Below are 20,208 nucleotides of genomic sequence, written 5' to 3' on the forward strand. Positions count from 1 at the left end.
TTTTTTGAACCAACCTTTCCTCTATGACCGGAAAGTTGACCTTAAAACTCCGCCCACTTTTTGTTATCAGTTTCAACATTTAACCCTTTTATGTTTATTTTCTACCTACCAAATCTTATCAAAAGCGAAGCTTGTTTACAGCTAGGGTCGGTCCGTACGTCAATCAATCTGCAACGGATAGCTCTCTTATCACTTATTTAGGTATGAATAATTGCCCGATTGATTTCAAACTTGATGATTCAGAATTTTGAAAACTTAACTACTCTATAATCAATACAAAAATATCCGTACTAACTTTTTAAAAATTTTAACACAAAGAATTTTAAAAACAATATCTTATACCTATAATACAGAATTTTGGTAAGGCTTCTAAATATTGTTGAAAATTTAATGCGTTGTAACTCTATTTTTGTTAATGTTCGTTTGTCTGACTTTTCTGATTTAATAAGCTTCGATTTTAGAATGTAGACATTGCTGTTTTTAAGCGAACCAGTAAATTAAAAATATGTCAATTAAGTTATAAAAAGCTAGATACCTATGAACTTTAAAAGCTAAATGAATGCAGTTAAATCCACAAGATTGATTTTATGCCGGTATAGGTATTCGTTTCTCATTTTAGATTTTAATAAACTTTTAGTATTGAACAATAACCGAAAACCTTCAGTGCACCCTTCACAAAACCTTATCAATACGCAATGACCGGATAGTAGTTGAACACCCTTTCATTTTTCCCCCTACCCTAATGAACACTTATCATCACCCAATGACCGGAAAGATAAGATGACCTTAAAACCACCCCGCCCACTTTGAGTCCCTATTATTTTTTGTTAATAATTTTTTCAGTTAAGCTTTTCTACATTTAGATACAGTCTGTCCATAATTTATAAATAGTTTTATTTAAGCACGTTAGAATAGTCCTATTGATTTCAAAATGATTCTTGAAGCAAAAATCATGTAAACAATATTCAATTTAAAAACCCTTATCAATACCCGATGACCGGAATGATAAGATGAACTTAAAACCACCACGCCCACTCTGATACACAACAATCTTTATTTTGGCTATTTCAAAGTTTCTCTACAATTAAGTTCGGCCTGTCTATTCATAACGTACATCTAGTTTAAATAAAGCATGTTAGAATCATCCTTTCGATTAAAAAAAATGATTATTGAAGCACCATGTAAATGGTATCCAATTAAACCACCCTTATCAATAACCAATGACCGTAAAGATAAGATGACCTTAAAATCACCCCGCCAACTTTTCATAACTTTTTTTGTATTTATAAAGTATTTTTTTCTTCATTAAGATACAGTCTGTCTATCTTTAACTTATACCTAGTTCAATTTAAGCATGAATTCTTGATTCATGAAGCAATAGTCCTATTTACGGTTTCCTCTTAAACAACCCTTATCAATATTACCCAATGACCGGAATGATAAGATGATCTTAAAACCACCACGCCCACTATTGATACCCAACATTCTATTTTTAGTATTTTCAAAGTTAAGATTTTCTACATTTAGTTTTGGTCTGTCTATCCATAACTTTTACATAACTTAATATAATCATCATCCAGGGATCATAAGGGATAAGACAACGATCGATATAAATTGGTGCACATACCCAATGATGATACACAAAATTAATCCCTTCTATAGATTACAACTTAGTCGACACGTTGGACACTCCAGTTTATAACCAACCAATGAAAATTCGACAAATCCTCGAAGTTGTTAAGCCAAAACACAAGAAAACGTTAAAATAAAATTTTAGGGACTGGTGTAATAAACAGACCAATGTCCCCTTTCCTCCCTGTCCAACATCCCCTTTTTACCGTTACTCTATTCTAATATATACAATGGCCATAAAAGATAATATGACATTAAAACCTCTCGGTATACAAACTTTTGATAACCACTAACCATAATTTGGTATATTTATTTTTTAGAGTACAAATATATAAAAAAAATCCCCTTTAATTTAACCCTAAAATTTTTCTCTAATATCTCTTAGCTTGTAGAGTTTCATTAAGACTTACAATATCCTTTTATTATTTCTAAATTACTTTCCAAACATTTTATAAATAAGAAACGTATTTTATCAATACACAATGACCGTAAAAATAAGATAACCTTAAAACGACCACGCCCACTTTTCCCAATGACCGGAAAATAGCCTATATCCCCTCCCTATTTTTATTTTATTTTAACCCTTGTCATATACGCAATATGACTAAAAAGAAGCACAACTTCTATAAATAATGCGAGTCCATATGCAATTCAGGGAAAATAAAAAATTACTATTTATGGATGATTTTAAATACATCCTCATAACACAGCACTTATAATAATGATTTATTGACAATTCCTTCCAAAATAATAGAAACCAAAAATTATTTTGGTCTCAACTCAAAAGTACTTCACTATTGTTATCATAACCATATGACCGTAAAGGTAAAAACAACTTGACCAACCACGCCCCCTTTTCTTATCAACCTATCTATTGAAACCTAGCACACAATGACCGCTTGCGATATCAATGTACAATGACCGGAAATTTCAACACTATTCTAGAATCCTTAAAGGGGGGGGGGGGGGGGGGAAATGTGGTGACTCGTGCCACGACATACCAGCAATTTTATTTTGGGTGCTACTCCCTTAGTTTTAGAGATAATTGGGTGAAATCTTTTGGGCTGGGTCACAAATTACCCCAACTAGAGGTATCTTTCAAAAAAAACGGCGGCGGGTCCGCCGCTCCCGCCGTTCGCCGCCATTTTCCGCCGCCGCCAAAAAAAATTTTTTTATTGCATTTCTCGCCGAATTAGGAAATTTGGAATCATTTGAGACCATGTTATTTTTTTCAAAAATTTTTCCCCTTATAACCAACCCTGCGGGGGGACTTTTTCAAATTCTCGTTTATCAAGGTATATCTTAAATTCAGTGCCTCTCCTGAGCTTTTAAAGATATTGAGACAAAACCTTTTGAGGTAGATCAGTAAAAAATATTTGAATAAAAAATGGCGGCGATACCGCCGCTCCCGCCGTCCACCGCCATTTTCCGCCGCCGCCGCCAAATTTTTTATTGCATTTCTCGCCGAATTAGGCAATTTGGAATCATTTGAGACCATGTTATTTTTTTCAAAAATTTTTCCCCTTACAAGCCGTCCTGTGGGCGGCGGAAAATGGCGGTGGATGGCGGGGGTATCGCCGCCATTTTTTATTCAAATATTTTTTTGCTGATCTACCTCAAAAGATTTTGTTTCAATATCTTTAAAAGCTTAGGAGAGGCACTGAATTTAAGATATACCTTAAGAGTCCCCCTGCAGGGTTGGTTATAAGGGGAAAAATTTTTGAAAAAAATAACATGGTCTCAAATGATTCCAAATTGCCTAATTCGGCGAGAAATGCAATAAAAAAAATTTTGGCGGCGGCGGCGGAAAATGGCGGTGGACGGCGGGAGCGGCGGTACCGCCGCCATTTTTTATTCAAATATTTTTTACTGATTTACCTCAAAAGGTTTTGTCTCAATATCTTTAAAAGCTCAGGAGAGGCACTGAATTTAAGATATACCTTGATAAACGAGAATTTGAAAAAAAATGACCAAGTCCCCCCGCAGGGTTGGTTATAAGGGGAAAAATTTTTGAAAAAAATAACATGGTCTCAAATGATTCCAAATTGCCTAATTCGGCCAGAAATGCAATAAAAATTTTTTTTTTGGCGGCGGCGGAAAATGGCGGCGAACGGCGGGAGCGGCGGACCCGCCGCCGTTTTTTTTGAAAGATACCTCTAGTTGGGGTAATTAGTGACCCAGCCCAAAAGATTTCACCCAATTATCTCTAAAACTAAGGGAGTAGCACCCAAAATAAAATTGCTGGTATGTCGTGGCACGAGTCACCACTTTTTTTTTAAAAATTGTAATTTTTTTTTCAAAATTTATACAAACACTTTGTCCGTTCTCAATACATGATTTTTTTGTGCTTCGCTACTTACAGATAATTTCATCTTTGTTTACTCAAAAAAAAACCACAACCATAAAAAAAATCCAGGCTTACCTGGACTTCATTTTCATCCAGCTCTGTGTATTCAGATTTGGGCCACTCGTCAGGTTTTGGGTACAGGGTGTGTCTACAAACAAATATTCATCATATATAGGGGCTGTGCTTTACATTTAAATACACGGCAATCGATATAAAAACGACTTGGATGTTGTCCAGATTTTCATGCAATCTAATAGTGATACTTCCAGCGGGCTTAATAACGGTACCCCTTGGCCTCACCCACCCTCTTTATCTCCTCCTTTCCTGCTAAATGAACGGACTGACCTATAATTATGACTAATTTTTTCCTGTCAACATATCCACATACTCTATATCCATTTATACGGCGCTTCCCTAAAAGTGCTTGTAAAACATTGAAAGGGGATTTTTCTTTACTTATGTTTGTACCTTCGGTTAATAAAACAGTAGTTAATACTCAGAAATATTAATAGTTGTAGGTAAAGATTTTAAATCAAACTTACATTATGTTTTTCTTTTGCCTTTCATGTAAAAAAAGCTTACCTGAGAGCATTATCTGGATCATATTCGAAGCTGATACCACAGGTAGGATTCCACTTGGCATGCTCCTTGGCAAATCCTTTCTTCGCATAGGCACGTAACTTTAAATGCTGCCCTTTCCTGAAAATAAAATTTGTTAGGTATTACATGAAATAATTTAACTTTAAATAACTTCAAGTTTACCTATTGAGATAAAAATGTATTTTGCAGTAAATTATTTTTAAAGCCGATATTGCCAACAAATAAACAATAGCTGATACACCCCTAGAAACCGCTATGGGTACTCTAGAAAGGTGGGAATGCGGCCTCCACACATTGAATTTTAGATTGATCATAATTTTGTTTATGGTGGCGGTGGGCGTTTCTATAGTCGATTTCAATTGGTACAAGGATGTAGGTACAATTTCAGGATTTTCAGGGATAAGACAGTGGGCTATAAATTGATGTACATACCCCCTTCTGTAGATTAAAATACTTACAAAAAAATTTGTCGACACTTAAGGTTTGAACCAAACAATTAAGATTTAATAAAAGTACAAAAAAAATTTTTAACCACAAAATAAGAAACTTTGTTTAAAAACTTTGGCTACCAGTGTAATTTACAGTTCAATGTCTTCTCTCTCCCAGTAAATTTATGGCCAAATGTCCTATCTCCAAACCCCTGATGGTAATTATACCTGAGTTTAACAATAAGGATGTCGTCATTTTCACCATAATCATTCACATCTTCATCTCTATTCTTACTATTCACTGGTTGCACCTAGAGTGTATTATTATTATTATCAACAATAAGAATATTATTATTTTCACCATAATCATTCACATCTTCATCTCTATTCTTACTATTCACTGGTTGCACCTAGAGTATATTATTATTATTATCAACAATAAGAATATTATTATTTTCACCATAATCATTCACATCTTCATCTCTATTCTTACTATTCACTGGTTGCACCTAGAGTGTATTATTATTATTATCAACAATAAGAATATTATTATTTTCACCATAATCATTCACATCTTCATCTATATTCTTACTATTCACTGGTTGCACCTAGAGTGTATTATTATTATTATCAACAATAAGAATATTATTATTTTCACCATAATCATTCACATCTTCATCTCTATTCTTACTATTCACTGGTTGCACCTAGAGTATATTATTATTATTATCAACAATAAGAATATTATTATTTTCACCATAATCATTCACATCTTCATCTCTATTCTTACTATTCACTGGTTGCACCTAGAGTGTATTATTATTATTATCAACAATAAGAATATTATTATTTTCACCATAATCATTCACATCTTCATCTCTATTCTTACTATTCACTGGTTGCACCTAGAGTGTATTATTATTATTATCAACAATAAGAATATTATTATTTTCACCATAATCATTCACATCTTCATCTCTATTCTTACTATTCACTGGTTGCACCTAGAGTGTATTATTATTATTATCAACAATAAGAATATTATTATTTTCACCATAATCAAATCATTCACATCTTCATCTCTATTCTTACTATTCATAGGTTGCACCTAGAGTGTATTATTATTATTATCAACAATAAGAATATTATTATTTTCACCATAATCATTCACATCTTCATCTCTATTCTTACTATTCACTGGTTGCACCTAGAGTGTATTATTATTATTATCAACAATAAGAATATTATTATTTTCACCATAATCATTCACATCTTCATCTCTATTCTTACTATTCACTGGTTGCACCTAGAGTGTATTATTATTATTATCAACAATAAGAATATTATTATTTTCACCATAATCATTCACATCTTCATCTCTATTCTTACTATTCACTGGTTGCACCTAGAGTGTATTATTATTATTATCAACAATAAGAATATTATTATTTTCACCATAATCATTCACATCTTCATCTCTATTCTTACTATTCACTGGTTGCACCTAGAGTATATTATTATTATTATCAACAATAAGAATATTATCATTTTCACCATAATCATTCACATCTTCATCTCTATTCTTACTATTCATAGGTTGCACCTAGAGTGTATTATTATTATTATCAACAATAAGAATATTATCATTTTCACCATAATCATTCACATCTTCATCTCTATTCTTACTATTCATTCACTGGTAGCACCTAGAGTATATTAATCTTACATTTTTACTCATCTTTATAGTAGCGAAGCTACTCTATAATTCATACGGTCTGGCTGTACGTCAGTCCGTGAAATGTGATATTCTCTGCAGATATTTAAGATTGATTACTGAATTTTATTATAATTATACCCCATAGCATCCAGTATAAAACTTACTTGGTTCGTTGGTTTGTTGATAATGCTATAAGAGACATTATGATTAGATTATTAATCTATTATCTATCGTATGTTAGTAATATTGATCATGCTGAAATGTTTATTACAATATCTAAATTCTATCAATGTTTCATCGCAAGACAAAACTTTAAATTCATCTCTACCCTTCAGGACCGAACAAAGTAGAAATAAGATTTTACCATGTGATTGTTATATTGACTGAATAATTTGTAAACCTATAAGAATTTGTGCATTGTGCAATATTACGAAAATGTTATGTATAAGCGAAAATATATGAAAAGTCATAATGGAATATCCACTTCGTATGATTATCAAAATATTTAATCACTCACCGAAGACTTTCCATCCGCAGCCTTCAGATGGAATGTGGTGACGTGTTTGGTCTGTTCGTCATCACCAGTCACGTCCAGGTTAAACTCCACAGAACAGTCACCACAGAAATCCACGCAGGTACAGTCCCTAAACCATATGAGTAGTGATATGAGATAATGAGTTAGAATTATTGACTTGAATTTTTTTTTTTTAATATTATCAGTGTCTATAAAACTAAAAAAGAATTATAATTTATGGCCAATTATACCGTCAAGACTAAAATTGTGTTGGCTAACTTCAAATGGCAAAGTTAGAAGTTAGAATCATTGATTTGTAATATATCAACCTTAAGTAAAATTACCTTGTATATTGCATATTTTCCACTGCTTCATCGCTAGTCAGAGGAATCAAACCTAAAAAAAATTATGCTCAGGCCATCAAATTTTTTAGCTACTTTTCAGCTACAATATCATTACACTAGCGGCTACTTTAAAAAAAAGGGGAAAAAAATTTGGGAGGGGAGGCGAAAACAATTTTTTTTTTTTTTTTTTTTTGGGGGGGGGGGGTGCTCCCCCCCTCATTTTAAATTTTAGTTAAAAAAATTTAAAATTAAAAAAAAAAATTTAGGGGGGGGGGATTTTCCATTTTTTGGTGGGGTTGGGGGTGTCCCATCCCCCAAGAAAATAGTTATAAACCTTCCCGGGACCTATGAGAAGCTACCCTGTTAAGGAGAACCCGATCGGTTCAGCGGTTAGCGAGATCCTTCGGTACAAACAAACACACAGACACACAAACACACATCCTGTTACTTTATTATAAGGATTACTGAATAGGTAGGTAATAAAATCAAAAGTGTTTTTTGTGAGAATTTTAATCAAAAAGAATAAATCTTTGTCGCCAATTGCATATATTATATTAATTAGGAGGGGAAGGGACATTGGAATGTAAAGTAAACTTTTTATGAACACGTCATCTTATTCGTAGGCTTTGGGTGCTAGTTATATCTTGATTAGTTGATTCAAACTAGCCGTTATTCTAATCTACAGACGGGTAAATTTTGTTTTTATTACTTATTTTGTTAAAAAGTGAACAAAGCTAAGCATTAAAGAACACTTATTGCATGATTCAAATTATTGTTACCAAGCCTGTGAGCAATAAACTCGTCACTGAGTACTGTGCTGTTAGCCTCAAACTGAACCCAGTCAATGGCAATGGTGGGGGTTTCAGCAATCATGACCCTCCTAAATAAACAAAGTTTGTAAAGATTATTTATAGATTATTCTCAGTCTTCGATGTACAGGACAGTGATAGCCAGCAGTAGCGTATCAATAAAAAGCTACCAACATTTTGTTCGAGATAATAAAATGAAATATGTGATAGCAAAGTTATCTGGACAAATTATTGACAACATTTTTATTTTTAAGATTATCGAGGGTATGTTCTGGCTATATGTAGAATAGCTGTGCTGCTAAAACCAGGGATGGCAAAATAAAAACCACGTGGTTTTAATCAAGTGGTTTAAACCAAAAAAAAAAGCTAAAAAAAACCAAGGTGGGATGGTTTAAATGGTTTTTTTAATACAAAGGCCTATCTTTCCAGTTATATCCTTATAATAAAGTAACAGGATGTTTGTATGTGTGTTTGTATGTTTGTACCAAAGGATCTCTTTAACCACTGAACCGATTGGGTTCTCCTTAACAGGGTAGGGTAAAGCGGGGCGATCTCGGTTTTGAGGTGAAGTCGGTATTTTTTTGACCACCTTCATTAAATGACATTTTTCTCCATGTTCTAATCGACTGACAGAAAAAAACATAAAAATTAAATTTGTTCCTTATTAAATTGCCTACAAAAAAGTATAAAATGAAATTTTTGTGAGATGAATTTTTAGGGTACTTATTGGGTCTTAAAGTCCGACGACAAAAAATTTTTTTTTCGATTTTTTTGCTTCGGTCGGAAAAACGGTAAGTTGGACAAAAACTGGTAAGAGCTAGAGCTTAGACGTCTTCAGGGGACTTATTAAGAATCTAATAGGCTATCCATTTCCGTTTAAAACTTTAAAAAAGCTTGTATAGTTTTTTCTTAAATCGACTAAAAGTGAAGCGGGGCGAATTCGGTTTTTTCACTTTTTATACTAACTTTTTCAATCCTAATATATAAAGTAGTAAGCTTTTTTTTGTCTGTAGCGAAGGATCTCTCTAATCACTGAACCGATATGGTCCTCCTTAACAGTGAAGCTACTTATAGGTCTCGGGATGGTTTTAGGCTATTTTATTTTATAAATGACCGGGTATGTATGGTTTTAGGTTATTTTTCTGCCCTTCCATATTTCTTTAAATATTGAGCCCCTAGAAGCTAGGGGCGCAGCCGCTAGTTTTATATAAAAAGTGAAATTTTCGAGAAAAAAAGTCAAATTTCTCGTACTTAGAAAAAAATTATTTTTTTTTGTAGAAAAAATTGTCCGATCTTCATAATTTTTTTTGTGAATGCTCTTTATTACATTTAGCAACTTTAACCTTTAGGGCATGCTGTAATTAAATCACTATGTCATAGGTTTTTTGAAGCTGGAAAATCGACCACAGATTTTGCCAAACTTTTCTCTTTTTTTCAACTTGATTTTTTAGGAAATTTTGCTTATAGAACTAATTTTTTTTTGGCCAAATCTATTCAAAATTGCCTGAATTTTAAGGATCAGACCTTTAAAGTCATAAAAAGTTATTTTTTCTAGTAGTATTTTTATGTTTTTTATCAAAAAAATTTTCGAAAAAAAAGTCAAATTTCGCGTACTTCGGAAAATTTATTTTTTTTGGTAGAAAAAATTGACCTATCTTGATAAAATTTTTTGTGCATACTCTTTATTACATTTAGCAACTTTTACCTTTTGGGCATGCTGTAATAAGATCAATACGTCATCGATTTTTTGAAGCTTGAAAATGCCCTACCGACTTCGCCTCAAGGTGGGGCGAAGTCGGTGCCGTTTTAGAGATCAATTTTGACAAACTTCCCAATGTCCTAGGTTTACGTCCCTTTAGGACCTGATCGACTTTTCCGAGATCTTTCTACTGGTCTTGGTCCCATTTAAAAAAAATAATTTTTACGATTTGCAGGTTCAAAAAACCGAAAAAAAGACCGAGTTCGCCCCGCTTTACCCTAGCTTCTCATAGGTCCCGGGAAGGTTTATAACTATTTTCTTTGGGGGTGAGACACCCCCAACCCCCCCTCCGAAAAAAAATTTTTAAAACTTTTTAACTAAATTTAAAAATGAGGGGGGGGGCAACCCCCCCCCCCCAAAAAAAATTTTTTTTTTACTTTTTCTTAAAAAATATAAAATAAAAAATTCAACTATTAAATTCGACTCTTTCCTCCTCAAGTGCCCCTAGAGGCCTCTAGGGGCCTAGTCGCTAGTCTTTTTATAATGTAAAAAATACAGTCAAAAACATAAATACCTAATTCAAAATTCTTTTAATAGTTTAAATCTTTATACTAAAGGGGTAGTTTTACGAAATGCATTTGAACTTAATTTAGTGAACCGCATATTTTTTCTTAGTTAATGGGGTAAACTACATTTAAATAGCATATATTTGAAATAAATTCAATTTTCTACCACGTAGTTTTTAAAATATCAAGACCTGAAAATTGTCTTTTTGTGATATATGCAATTTAAAAAGACGATTTTCAAGTCTTGATATTTCAAAAACTATGTGGTAGAAAATTGAAATTTTTTCAAATATATGCCATATAAATGTAGTTTAACCATTTAACCAGGTTAAAATATGCGGTTCACTAAATAAGTTCAAATGCATTTCGTGAAACTACCCCTTTATACTAAATTAGAATACTTTAATTTGGATATTATTAAAAAAACCAAAAAAATTATTTTAAAAAACCAAAAAAACCTGGTTTTTATTAATAAAAACCAATAAAAACCGGTTTAAACCAAATAAACCACACTGGTTTGATCTTTTTTAAAAAAACCTGGTTTTTTCCCATCTCTGGCTAAAACTAATGAAAAACACAGTAAAAACACCGAAAAACTAGGGGGGGGGGGGGAGAATGAAACATTTTGCAGCCGGGAGAAAAATAATCTTGTGAAGAATATACACCCCTGCCAATTATTTAAGGAAGCTTCATAAGTTCTAGGATGGCTTAAAGCTATCTTTTTTTTAAAGGGGTAGTTTCACGAAATGCATTTAAACTTAATTTAGTGAACCGCATTTTTTTCCTGGTTAATTAGTTTAATTAAACTACATTTATATGGCATATATTTGAAAGAATTTCAATTTTCTACCACGTAGTTTTTAAAATATCAAGACTTGAAAATCGTCTTGATATTTTAAAAACTACCTACGTGGAAGAAAATTAAAATTCTTTCAAATATATGCCATATAAATATACAGCATGACCCTCGAAAAAGTATTTTTAAGCATCTGCAGCCCTTATTTCTCAATGAATTATTAAAAAATGCATATGTCCTTGTTCTCTATAGTATTCCACGTAAGTAGATATAAAAATATTTTTTTTACCTCCATTAACACCGGAGATTTTTAGTGCTAAAGTTTTGAAAAAGTGACTGAGGAAAAAGTAACTTTTAACATGATACGACTTTTTTTAGCAAAATTAAGCTAGAAATCCTTTTATTTTTGTTACTAGCAGAAACTTTATACAAAAATGAAATAAAAAATTTAGTTTTTGAGTAAAAAGCATTTTTTTACACATATTTTGAGTCTTTTTAGTTTAATGATATTTTGAAAAACTTACTTATTAGGCAAAATTGTTTAAGATTAAAAAACCAAATAAATCTCTATGAATATAGCAGGAAAATTGTTTTTGTTTCACAATCCTAACTTTAATAACAAACAAGTTATAAAGAAAATAAAAATAAAACATAATGATTTTTTAGTCTAAAAAGCTTAATTTACCCCTTATTAAATAATTGAGATGTCAGAAAAGTAGGCGGAGCAACTGTCATAATTAATCCTTTTCTATAAATAAGGGTTAATAAATAACCTAAAATTTACAAATAATCAATTCATTCAGTAGTATTTTTTGCCATTAAAAATTTATATTTTTGGTGGAATAAAAAAGAAATATTTAGTTAACTTGTTTTTCTTAGTGTCTCATTATTCAATTGCCAGAAAAACATAATATAACCATCCAAAAAATAAGAGAAACAAAAAAAAATTCTTTTTCTCAGTCACTTTTTCAAAACTTTAGCTCTAAAAATCTCCGGTGTTAATGGAGGTAAAAAAAATATTTTTATATCTACTTACGTGGAATACTATGGAGAACAAGGACATATGCATTTTTTAATAATTCATTGAGAAATAGGGGCTGCAGATTAAGTGCAGTCAATAATTTTTTTTGGGTGGAAAATGGTTGCAGCTACTTTAAAAAAGGTAGTTAAATAATAATTAGTTTATGAAAAAGTAATTTTATGGTAAAAGGTCCATCTAAATCACATTTGTAGTTCAAAAATTTTCTTAGAGTAAAATTTTCATTTCAAAGACGACATTATTATATTTATAATATACGCAGCATTTATAACAACTTTAAAATCATCGTTACGTGACAACCAGTGGACGGATTTTAGATTGGTCAACGGATTTGAATTTATTACGAACAGGACTATTTTTTTGCCACCTTGGCCGACTAAATCGGCCAAGGAATAACCGGCTACGGTATTTTTAAATTTTACTTCTATTTTATGCAATTATTATCATGTCTACAACTTTAAAAACATCGTTACGCGACAACCAGTGGACGGATTTTAGATTGGTCAACGGATTTGAATTTATTACGACCAGGACTATTTTTTTGCCACCTTGACCGACTAAATCGGCCAAGGAATAACCGGCTACGGTATTTTTAAACTTTACTTCTATTCTATGCAATTATTATCATGTCTACAACTTTAAAATCACCGTTACGCGACAACCAGTGGACGGATTTTAGATTGGTCAACGGATTTGAATTTATTACGACCAGGACTATTTTTTTGCCACCTTGGCCGACTAAATTGGCCAAGGAATAACCGGCTACGGTATTTTTAAATTTTACCTTTATTTTATGCAATTATTATCATGTCTACAACTTTAAAAACATCGTTACGCGACAACCAGTGGACGGATTTTAGATTGGTCAACGGATTTGAATTTTTTACGACCAGGACTATTTTTTCCCACCTTAGACGACTAAATCGGCTGAGGAATAGCCGAATACGATATTTTTAAACTTAACATGAAGAAAATTTGAGCCGATTATGTTAATGGGCCGAATTCGGCCGATGTCGGCCGATTTCCGGCCGGCCGATAACGAAAACAGCTTGCTAATACTGTTCCAATTTGGTTACACTTTTAAGGGAAGGTTTATAAATGTCTTAGGGTTGGTTTTAGGCTTTGTTCCTGACCTCCATCAGACTCTCCAATAGGATAAGGATCAAACAACTAATATTCTAATATTATAGCTTCTAAAATCCTTATTTCTGAACCAATTTTTAAAAAATAAAGGTCTAGCAGCACAGTTATGGGACCTGGAAAACGATTAAAGCAATCGTTATATGCATGGATTGAATCATAACAAAGATATTAAAAACCGCATGAAGATTTAGGGTTGGCAGAGTTATAAAATTTAAAAAAAAAGGGGGGGGGGGTTTAATGCAACCATCTCGTAATCAGTGAGCAAATGGCACTTAGAATTCGAATTTCGATCTGAAATTTTGCATGAGTAATCCTTGATAGGTCTATTTTCCCTAAATCGAACAAAAAGTTGGAAAAATAAAGGCTGGCGGCTGGCAGCTCAGCCGTTTAGCCGTTTTTTGCCTATTTTTAGGGCAAATTCATCATTAATTACGTAGGAATCAACTTTTAAAACATATTTCTCGTTTAATTCATGTTAAATGATAACAATAACCATTTTTAAAAATTTTTAGTACCAACTGCTAAACGGCTAGAACCGGCTGAAAACGGCTGGTAGCCGCCAAGAGTATAAAGGATAGATAGGGCTTGTGACATGTCTAGGGGTAGGTTTCTATGGGTGCTGAGCTCAATAATGCACCTAAAAATAGTGACGGCCAATCCATATGGCAGCTGGGTAACAGCTGCAGCTCAGCTGCGAGCGGCCAAGAGTAGAATGATTAGATAGGGCTTGTGACGTGTCTAGGGGTAGGTTTTTATAGGTGCTGAGCTCAAAAATACTATCAAAAATAGTGGAGGCCCATCCACATGGCAGCTGGGTAATGGACGCAGCTCAGCTGGGTAACGGCCGCAGCTCAGACGAGATAGGCCAAGAGTAGAATGAGTACATGAGGCATGTGACGTGTCCAGGATTAGGTTTTTATGGGTGCTGAACTCAAAAATGCTTCTAAAATAGTTTCGGCCAATCCCTATGGCAGTTAAGTAATAGCTGCTGCTCAGCTGCGAGCGGCTAAGAGTAGAATGATTAGATATGGCTTGTGACGTGTCTAGAGGTAGGTTTTTATGGGTGCTGAGCTCAAAAATGGTACCAAAAATAGTGGCAGCCCATCCATATGGCAGCTGGGTAATGACCGAAGCTCAGCTGGTAGAGGCCAAGAGTAGAATGAGTACATAGGGCATGTGACATGTCTAGGGGTAGGTTTTCATGGGTGCTGAGCTCAAAAATGCTAGCAAAAATAGTGGCGACCCATCCATATGGCAGCTGACTAACAGCTGCAGCTCAGCTGCGAGTGGCCAAGAGTAGAATGAGTAGCTAAGATAAGGCTTGTGATGTGTCTAGGGGTAGGTTTTCATGGGTGCTGAGCTCAAAAATGGTACCAAAAATAGTGGCGACCCATCCACATTGCAGCAGGGTAACAGCTGCAGCTCAGCTGCGCGCCACCAAGAGTATAATGAGTAGATAGAGCTTGTAACGTGTCTTGGGGTAGGTTTTTATGGGTGTTGAGCTCAAATATGCTACTAAAAATAGTGGCGGCCAATCCATATATGGCAGCTGAGTAACAGCTACAGCTTAGCTAGGAGCGGCCAAGAGTAGAATGAGTAGATAGGGCTTGTGATGTGTCTAGGGGTGTCTACTCATTCTACTCTTGACCACTCGCAGCTGAGCAGCAGCTGTTACCCAGCTGCCATATGTATTGACCGCCACTATTTTTGGTACCATTTTTGAGCTCAGCACCCATAAAAACCTACCCCTAGACACGTCACAAGCTCTATCTACTCATTCTACTCTTGGCCGCTCGCAGCTGAGCAGCAGCTATTACTCAACTGCCACATGGATTGGCAATCACTATTTTTGGTAGTATTTTTGAGCTCAGCACCCATAAAAACCTAACCCTGGACATGTCACATGCCCTATGTACTCATTCTACTCTTGGCCTCTCCCAGCTGAGCTGCCGCCGTTACCCAGCTGCCACATGGATGGGCCGCCACTATTTTTGGTAGCATTTTTGAGCTCAGCACCCATAAAAACCTACCCCTAGACACGTCACAAGCCCTATCTACTCATTCTACTCTTGGCCGCTCGCAGCTGAGCTGCAGCTGTTACCCAGCTGCCATATGGATTGGCCGTCACTATTTTTAGTAGTATTTTTGAGCTCAGCACCCATAAAAACCTACCCCTAGACATGTCACAAGCCCTATCTACTCTTCATACTCTTGGCCGCTCCCAGCCGTTTTCAGCCGGTTCTAGCTGTTTAGCAGCTGGTACTAGAAATTTAAAAAATGGTTATTGCTATCATTTAATATGAATTAAACCAAAACTATGTTTTAAAAAGTTGATTCCTACGTAAATAATGATGAATTTGCCCTAAAAATAGGCCAAAAACGGCTGAGCTGCAGCCGCCAGCCGTTACTTTTCCAACTTTTTGTTCGATTTAGGGAAAATAGACCTACCAAGGATTGCCCATGCAAAATTTCAGCTCGAAATTCGAATTCTAAGTGCCATTTGCTCACTGATTACGAGATGGTTGCATTAAAAACCCCCCCCCCTTTAGCTCAAGGATATAAACTTTTCAGATAATTGGCAATTAAAATCCTTATTTGTATCATAAAAGGTAATAGCTGCACTATCATTCCAAATGTTATAGCCATTTTAGAGAATATTGACTGCACTTACAGATGCTTAAAAATACTTTTTCGAGAGTCATGCTGTAGTTTAACCAATTAACTAGCAAAAAATATGCGGTTCACTAAATTAAGTTCAAATGCATTTCGTGAAACTACCCCTTTAAGTCTTGGGAAAATTTTGGAACCTTTGAATATATGTGGATTGTAGAACCTTTGGATACTAAGGGCACAACCGCTAGTTTTATAAACCAGTTACTCCATAATTATCACCTGATAGAATTAGCCACCGAGAGGTCAGTATCCTCTAGCTGGAACTTGCAATTCTCCGTCGTCAACTCTGTCAGGGTTACGCTAGGCTGGTTAGCATACGGCATTTTGGGTCAGGCCAGGTCTGAAAGAAACACAAGTTTATATTGAATAATAACTATTAAACACATATTTTGAATAAAACAAAGTATAAATAGATATCAATAATATTATGGATGAATTTAATTTTAGTATCTTTTCTCTTCTATCATCATCTTTGATCTTCTTGTAGACTTCTTGCCAGTGACTTCTGTCCTCCTTCTTGGTTGAAGCATATTACTTTATCAGGACTCAGTTACCCTTGTGTTATTAAAGTTATCAATATGATATGATATCACCTCTTTTCTTAAACAATCGGCAATTACCCCTGGACTTAAAATGGACCAAAACAATCTTTAAAAAACCTATTTATAATAAGGGGGGGGGAAGTTTGTACACTTATAGGAAATGAAATTCAGTACCAATGTTTGGGAGGGTCGTATGGGCTTGTTTTTAAAGTTATCAACCTAATTCTTTTTGTAGGCTCTCTTATATGACTTGATATACACGTATTTCTTTGAAAATTGAATTTCGGTAATTTCCTTCTAGGGGCTTGTGGAGCAAAAGACCCCCCAAAACACTAAAAATATGAGTTCTGACCTTATTTTTAAAGATATCGACCTGATTTTTTCTTTATAATACTTTTTTAACATACCCGAATCAACGAACCATTACAGATTTCATTTTGGGACTTTCCTTCTAGGGGCTTGTGAAGCAAGAGACCCCAAAAACACAAAAATATGAGTACTGGGCTTATTTTTGAAGGTATCAACCTGATTTTTTTTTATATTACCTTTTTAACTTGACCGAATTAACGAACCATTACTGATTTCATTTTGGGACTTTCCTTCTAGGGGCTTTTGGAGCAAGAGACCCCCAAAACACAAAAATATGAGTACTGGGCTTCAGGGTTTCGGATCCGGATCCGGATCCGGATCCGCAAGGATCCGCATATTTTGAGTCCAAGGATCCGGATCCGGATCCGCAAAAAAAATGCGGATCCGGATCCGGATCCTTAGACTCCAAAAAATGCGGAAAAAATGGAAAAATCTACCTAAATTTATATAAAATCTCAGACATTCTCTTGATGAGAGCCAATCTTTAAGGTTTAGGTTCAGACTTGAAAATTAAAAGTATTTTTGACTTCGAATTGAAGAATTAATTTTTTTGAAAAATTTGGTGATTTTATTTTTATTGTCAAAGATCCGGATCCGGATCCAGTAGGATCCGGATCCGGATCCGGATCCGCACTGACCAAATTTTGAGGATCCGGATCCGGATCCGCATAAAATCAATGCGGATCCGAAACCCTGCTGGGCTTATTTTTGAAGATATCAACCTGCTTTTTTTATATAAAAATAATATTTAAACATAACCGAATCTACGAACCATTACAGATTTCATTTTGGGACTTTCCTTCTAGGGGCTTGTGGAGCAAGAGACCCCCAAAAATCATAAAAATATGAGTTGTGGGCTTCTCTTTTAAGATATCAACCTTATTTTTTTATATAATAAAAAAATACTATTTTAACATAACCGAATCTACGAACCATTACAGATTTCATTTTGGGACTTTCCTTCTACGGGCTTGTGGAGCAAAAGACCCCAAAAACACTAAAAATATGAGTTCTGAGCTTATTTTTAAAGATATCAACCTGATTTTTTATATAAAAATACTATTTTAATATAACCGAATCTACGAACCATTATAGATTTCATTTTTGGACTTTCCTTCTAGAGGCTTATGGAGCAAAAGACCCCAAAAACACTAAAAATATGAGTTCTGACCTAATTTTTAAATATATCAACCTGATTTGTTTAGGAACACTTTTTTTAACATAAGCGAACTAAGAAACCATTACAGATTTCATTTTGGGACTTTCCTTCTAGAAGCTAGTGGGGCAAAAGACCCCCAATAAATATTTTTAGAGATATTGAGCTGATTTTTTTAATGAAAACTTTTTTCACATTTTTGAACTAGGTAGCCACTAATGATTTTATTTTTGCACTTTCCTTTTAGGGGAAAGTAGGGTAAAACACCTCCAAAACAAAATAAATTGAGTTCTCAGGTTATCTTTAAAAATAAGCTCAGAACTCATATTTTTAGTGTTTTGGGGGTCTTTTGCTTCACAAGCCCCTAGAAGGAAAGTCCCAAAATGAAATCCTTGATGGTTTCTTAGTTCGGTTATGTTAAAAAAGTATTATTTTAAAAAGATCAGGTTGATATCTTTAAAAATAAGCTCAGAACTCATATTTTTAGTGGTTTTGGAATCTTTGCTCTACTAGCCCCTAGAAGGAAAGTCCCAAAATGAAATCTGTAATGTTTTCTTAATTTGGTTATGTTAAAACAATATGATTTTTTAAAAACAAGTTTGATATCTTAAAAAATAAGCTCAGAACTCATATTTTTAGTGTTTTTGGGGTCTTATGCTCCACAAGCCCGTAGAAGGAAAGTCCCAAAATGAAATCTGTAATGGTTCGTAGATTCGGTTATGTTAAAATAGTATTTTTATATAAAAAATCAGGTTGATATCTTAAAAAAGAAGCCCACAACTCATATTTTTATGATTTTTGGAGTCTCTTGCTCCACAAGCCTCTAGAAGGAAAGTCCCAAAATGAAATCTGTAATGGTTCGTAGATTCGGTTATGTTTAAATATTATTTTTATATAAAAAAAAGCAGGTTGATATCTTCAAAAATAAGCCCAGTACTCATATTTTTGTGTTTTGGGGGTCTCTTGCTCCAAAAGCCCCTAAGAGGAAAGTCCCAAAATGAAATCTGTAATGGTTCGTTAATTCGGTTAAGTTATAAAAGTATTATAAAAAAAATCAGGTCGATATCTTCAAAAATAAGCCCAGTACTCATATTTTTGTGTTTTGGGGGTCTCTTGCTCCACAAGCCCCTAGAAGGAAAGTCCCAAAATAAAATCTGTAATGGTTCGTTGATTCGGGTATGTTAAAAAAGTATTATAAAGAAAAAATCAGGTCGATATCTTTAAAAATAAGGTCAGAACTCATATTTTTAGTGTTTTGGGGGGTCTTTTGCTCCACAAGCCCCTAGAAGGAAAGTACCGAAATTAAATTTTTAAAGAAATACGTGTATATCAAGTCATATAAGAGAGCCTACAAAAAGAATTAGGTTGATAACTTTAAAAACAAGCCCATACGACCCTCCCAAACTTTGGTACTGAATTTCATTTCCTGTAAGTGTACAAACTTCCCCCCCCCCCCCCCCCTCTTATCTCAGTTATCAGTTATGATAATAAAGAAACTTAAGGTCTAGTGACCCGCTCTTACAAAGGCCAACGTGATTATCACATGGCATTTAAAGTGGTGGTGGGGGGCTCTACGGTCAACTCTTTAATTCAAGGGATAAAAAATGAATACCCAAAAAAACACGCAAATCTATGTCCTGTTAATTTTATGAAAATAAATTAGGTTTTAGTTTTTAAATTAATCTCTTTGAAAACATTTGGAGTTACTTTTTCATCAATAAAAAGCTGTTAAAATGTTATTGTTTAACCCCCCAACCGTATATCTTTTTTTGAGTTACTAAAAAATCTTTTCTTCTAATTCACTAGATTTGTAAAACATAAATAAATTAGATTA

The 20,208-nt window shown here is 34.0% G+C and overlaps 1 protein-coding gene and 1 long non-coding RNA gene across 2 annotated transcripts in view; one reads left to right on the forward strand and one right to left on the reverse strand.

The window, feature by feature from the left end:
• Positions 1-16,674, reverse strand: part of Polr2C (RNA polymerase III subunit RpII33) — a 19,237-nt gene extending 2,563 nt beyond the window's left edge. Inside the window, exons 1-7 of the mRNA XM_080167789.1 lie at positions 16,527-16,674; positions 8,362-8,462; positions 7,583-7,634; positions 7,242-7,368; positions 5,236-5,318; positions 4,562-4,678; positions 4,055-4,127 (exon numbers count right to left, since the gene is read on the reverse strand). Of these exons, the coding sequence (XP_080023915.1) occupies positions 4,055-4,127; positions 4,562-4,678; positions 5,236-5,318; positions 7,242-7,368; positions 7,583-7,634; positions 8,362-8,462; positions 16,527-16,630 (657 nt within the window). The 5' untranslated portion in view covers positions 16,631-16,674. The remainder of the gene's footprint in view (positions 1-4,054; positions 4,128-4,561; positions 4,679-5,235; positions 5,319-7,241; positions 7,369-7,582; positions 7,635-8,361; positions 8,463-16,526) is intronic.
• Positions 16,675-17,266: 592 nt separating this feature from the next.
• LOC145325009 (uncharacterized) lies at positions 17,267-18,107 on the forward strand. Its single transcript, XR_013881374.1, has 2 exons — positions 17,267-17,366; positions 17,933-18,107. It is a non-coding gene; the product is annotated as an uncharacterized LOC145325009 (long non-coding RNA).
• Positions 18,108-20,208: the final 2,101 nt, after the last annotated feature.

Source organism: Acartia tonsa, chromosome 7 (assembly GCF_053477335.1).
Source record: "Acartia tonsa isolate MP-2025a chromosome 7, ASM5347733v1, whole genome shotgun sequence".
In the NCBI taxonomy this organism is placed as follows: domain Eukaryota; kingdom Metazoa; phylum Arthropoda; class Copepoda; order Calanoida; family Acartiidae; genus Acartia; species Acartia tonsa.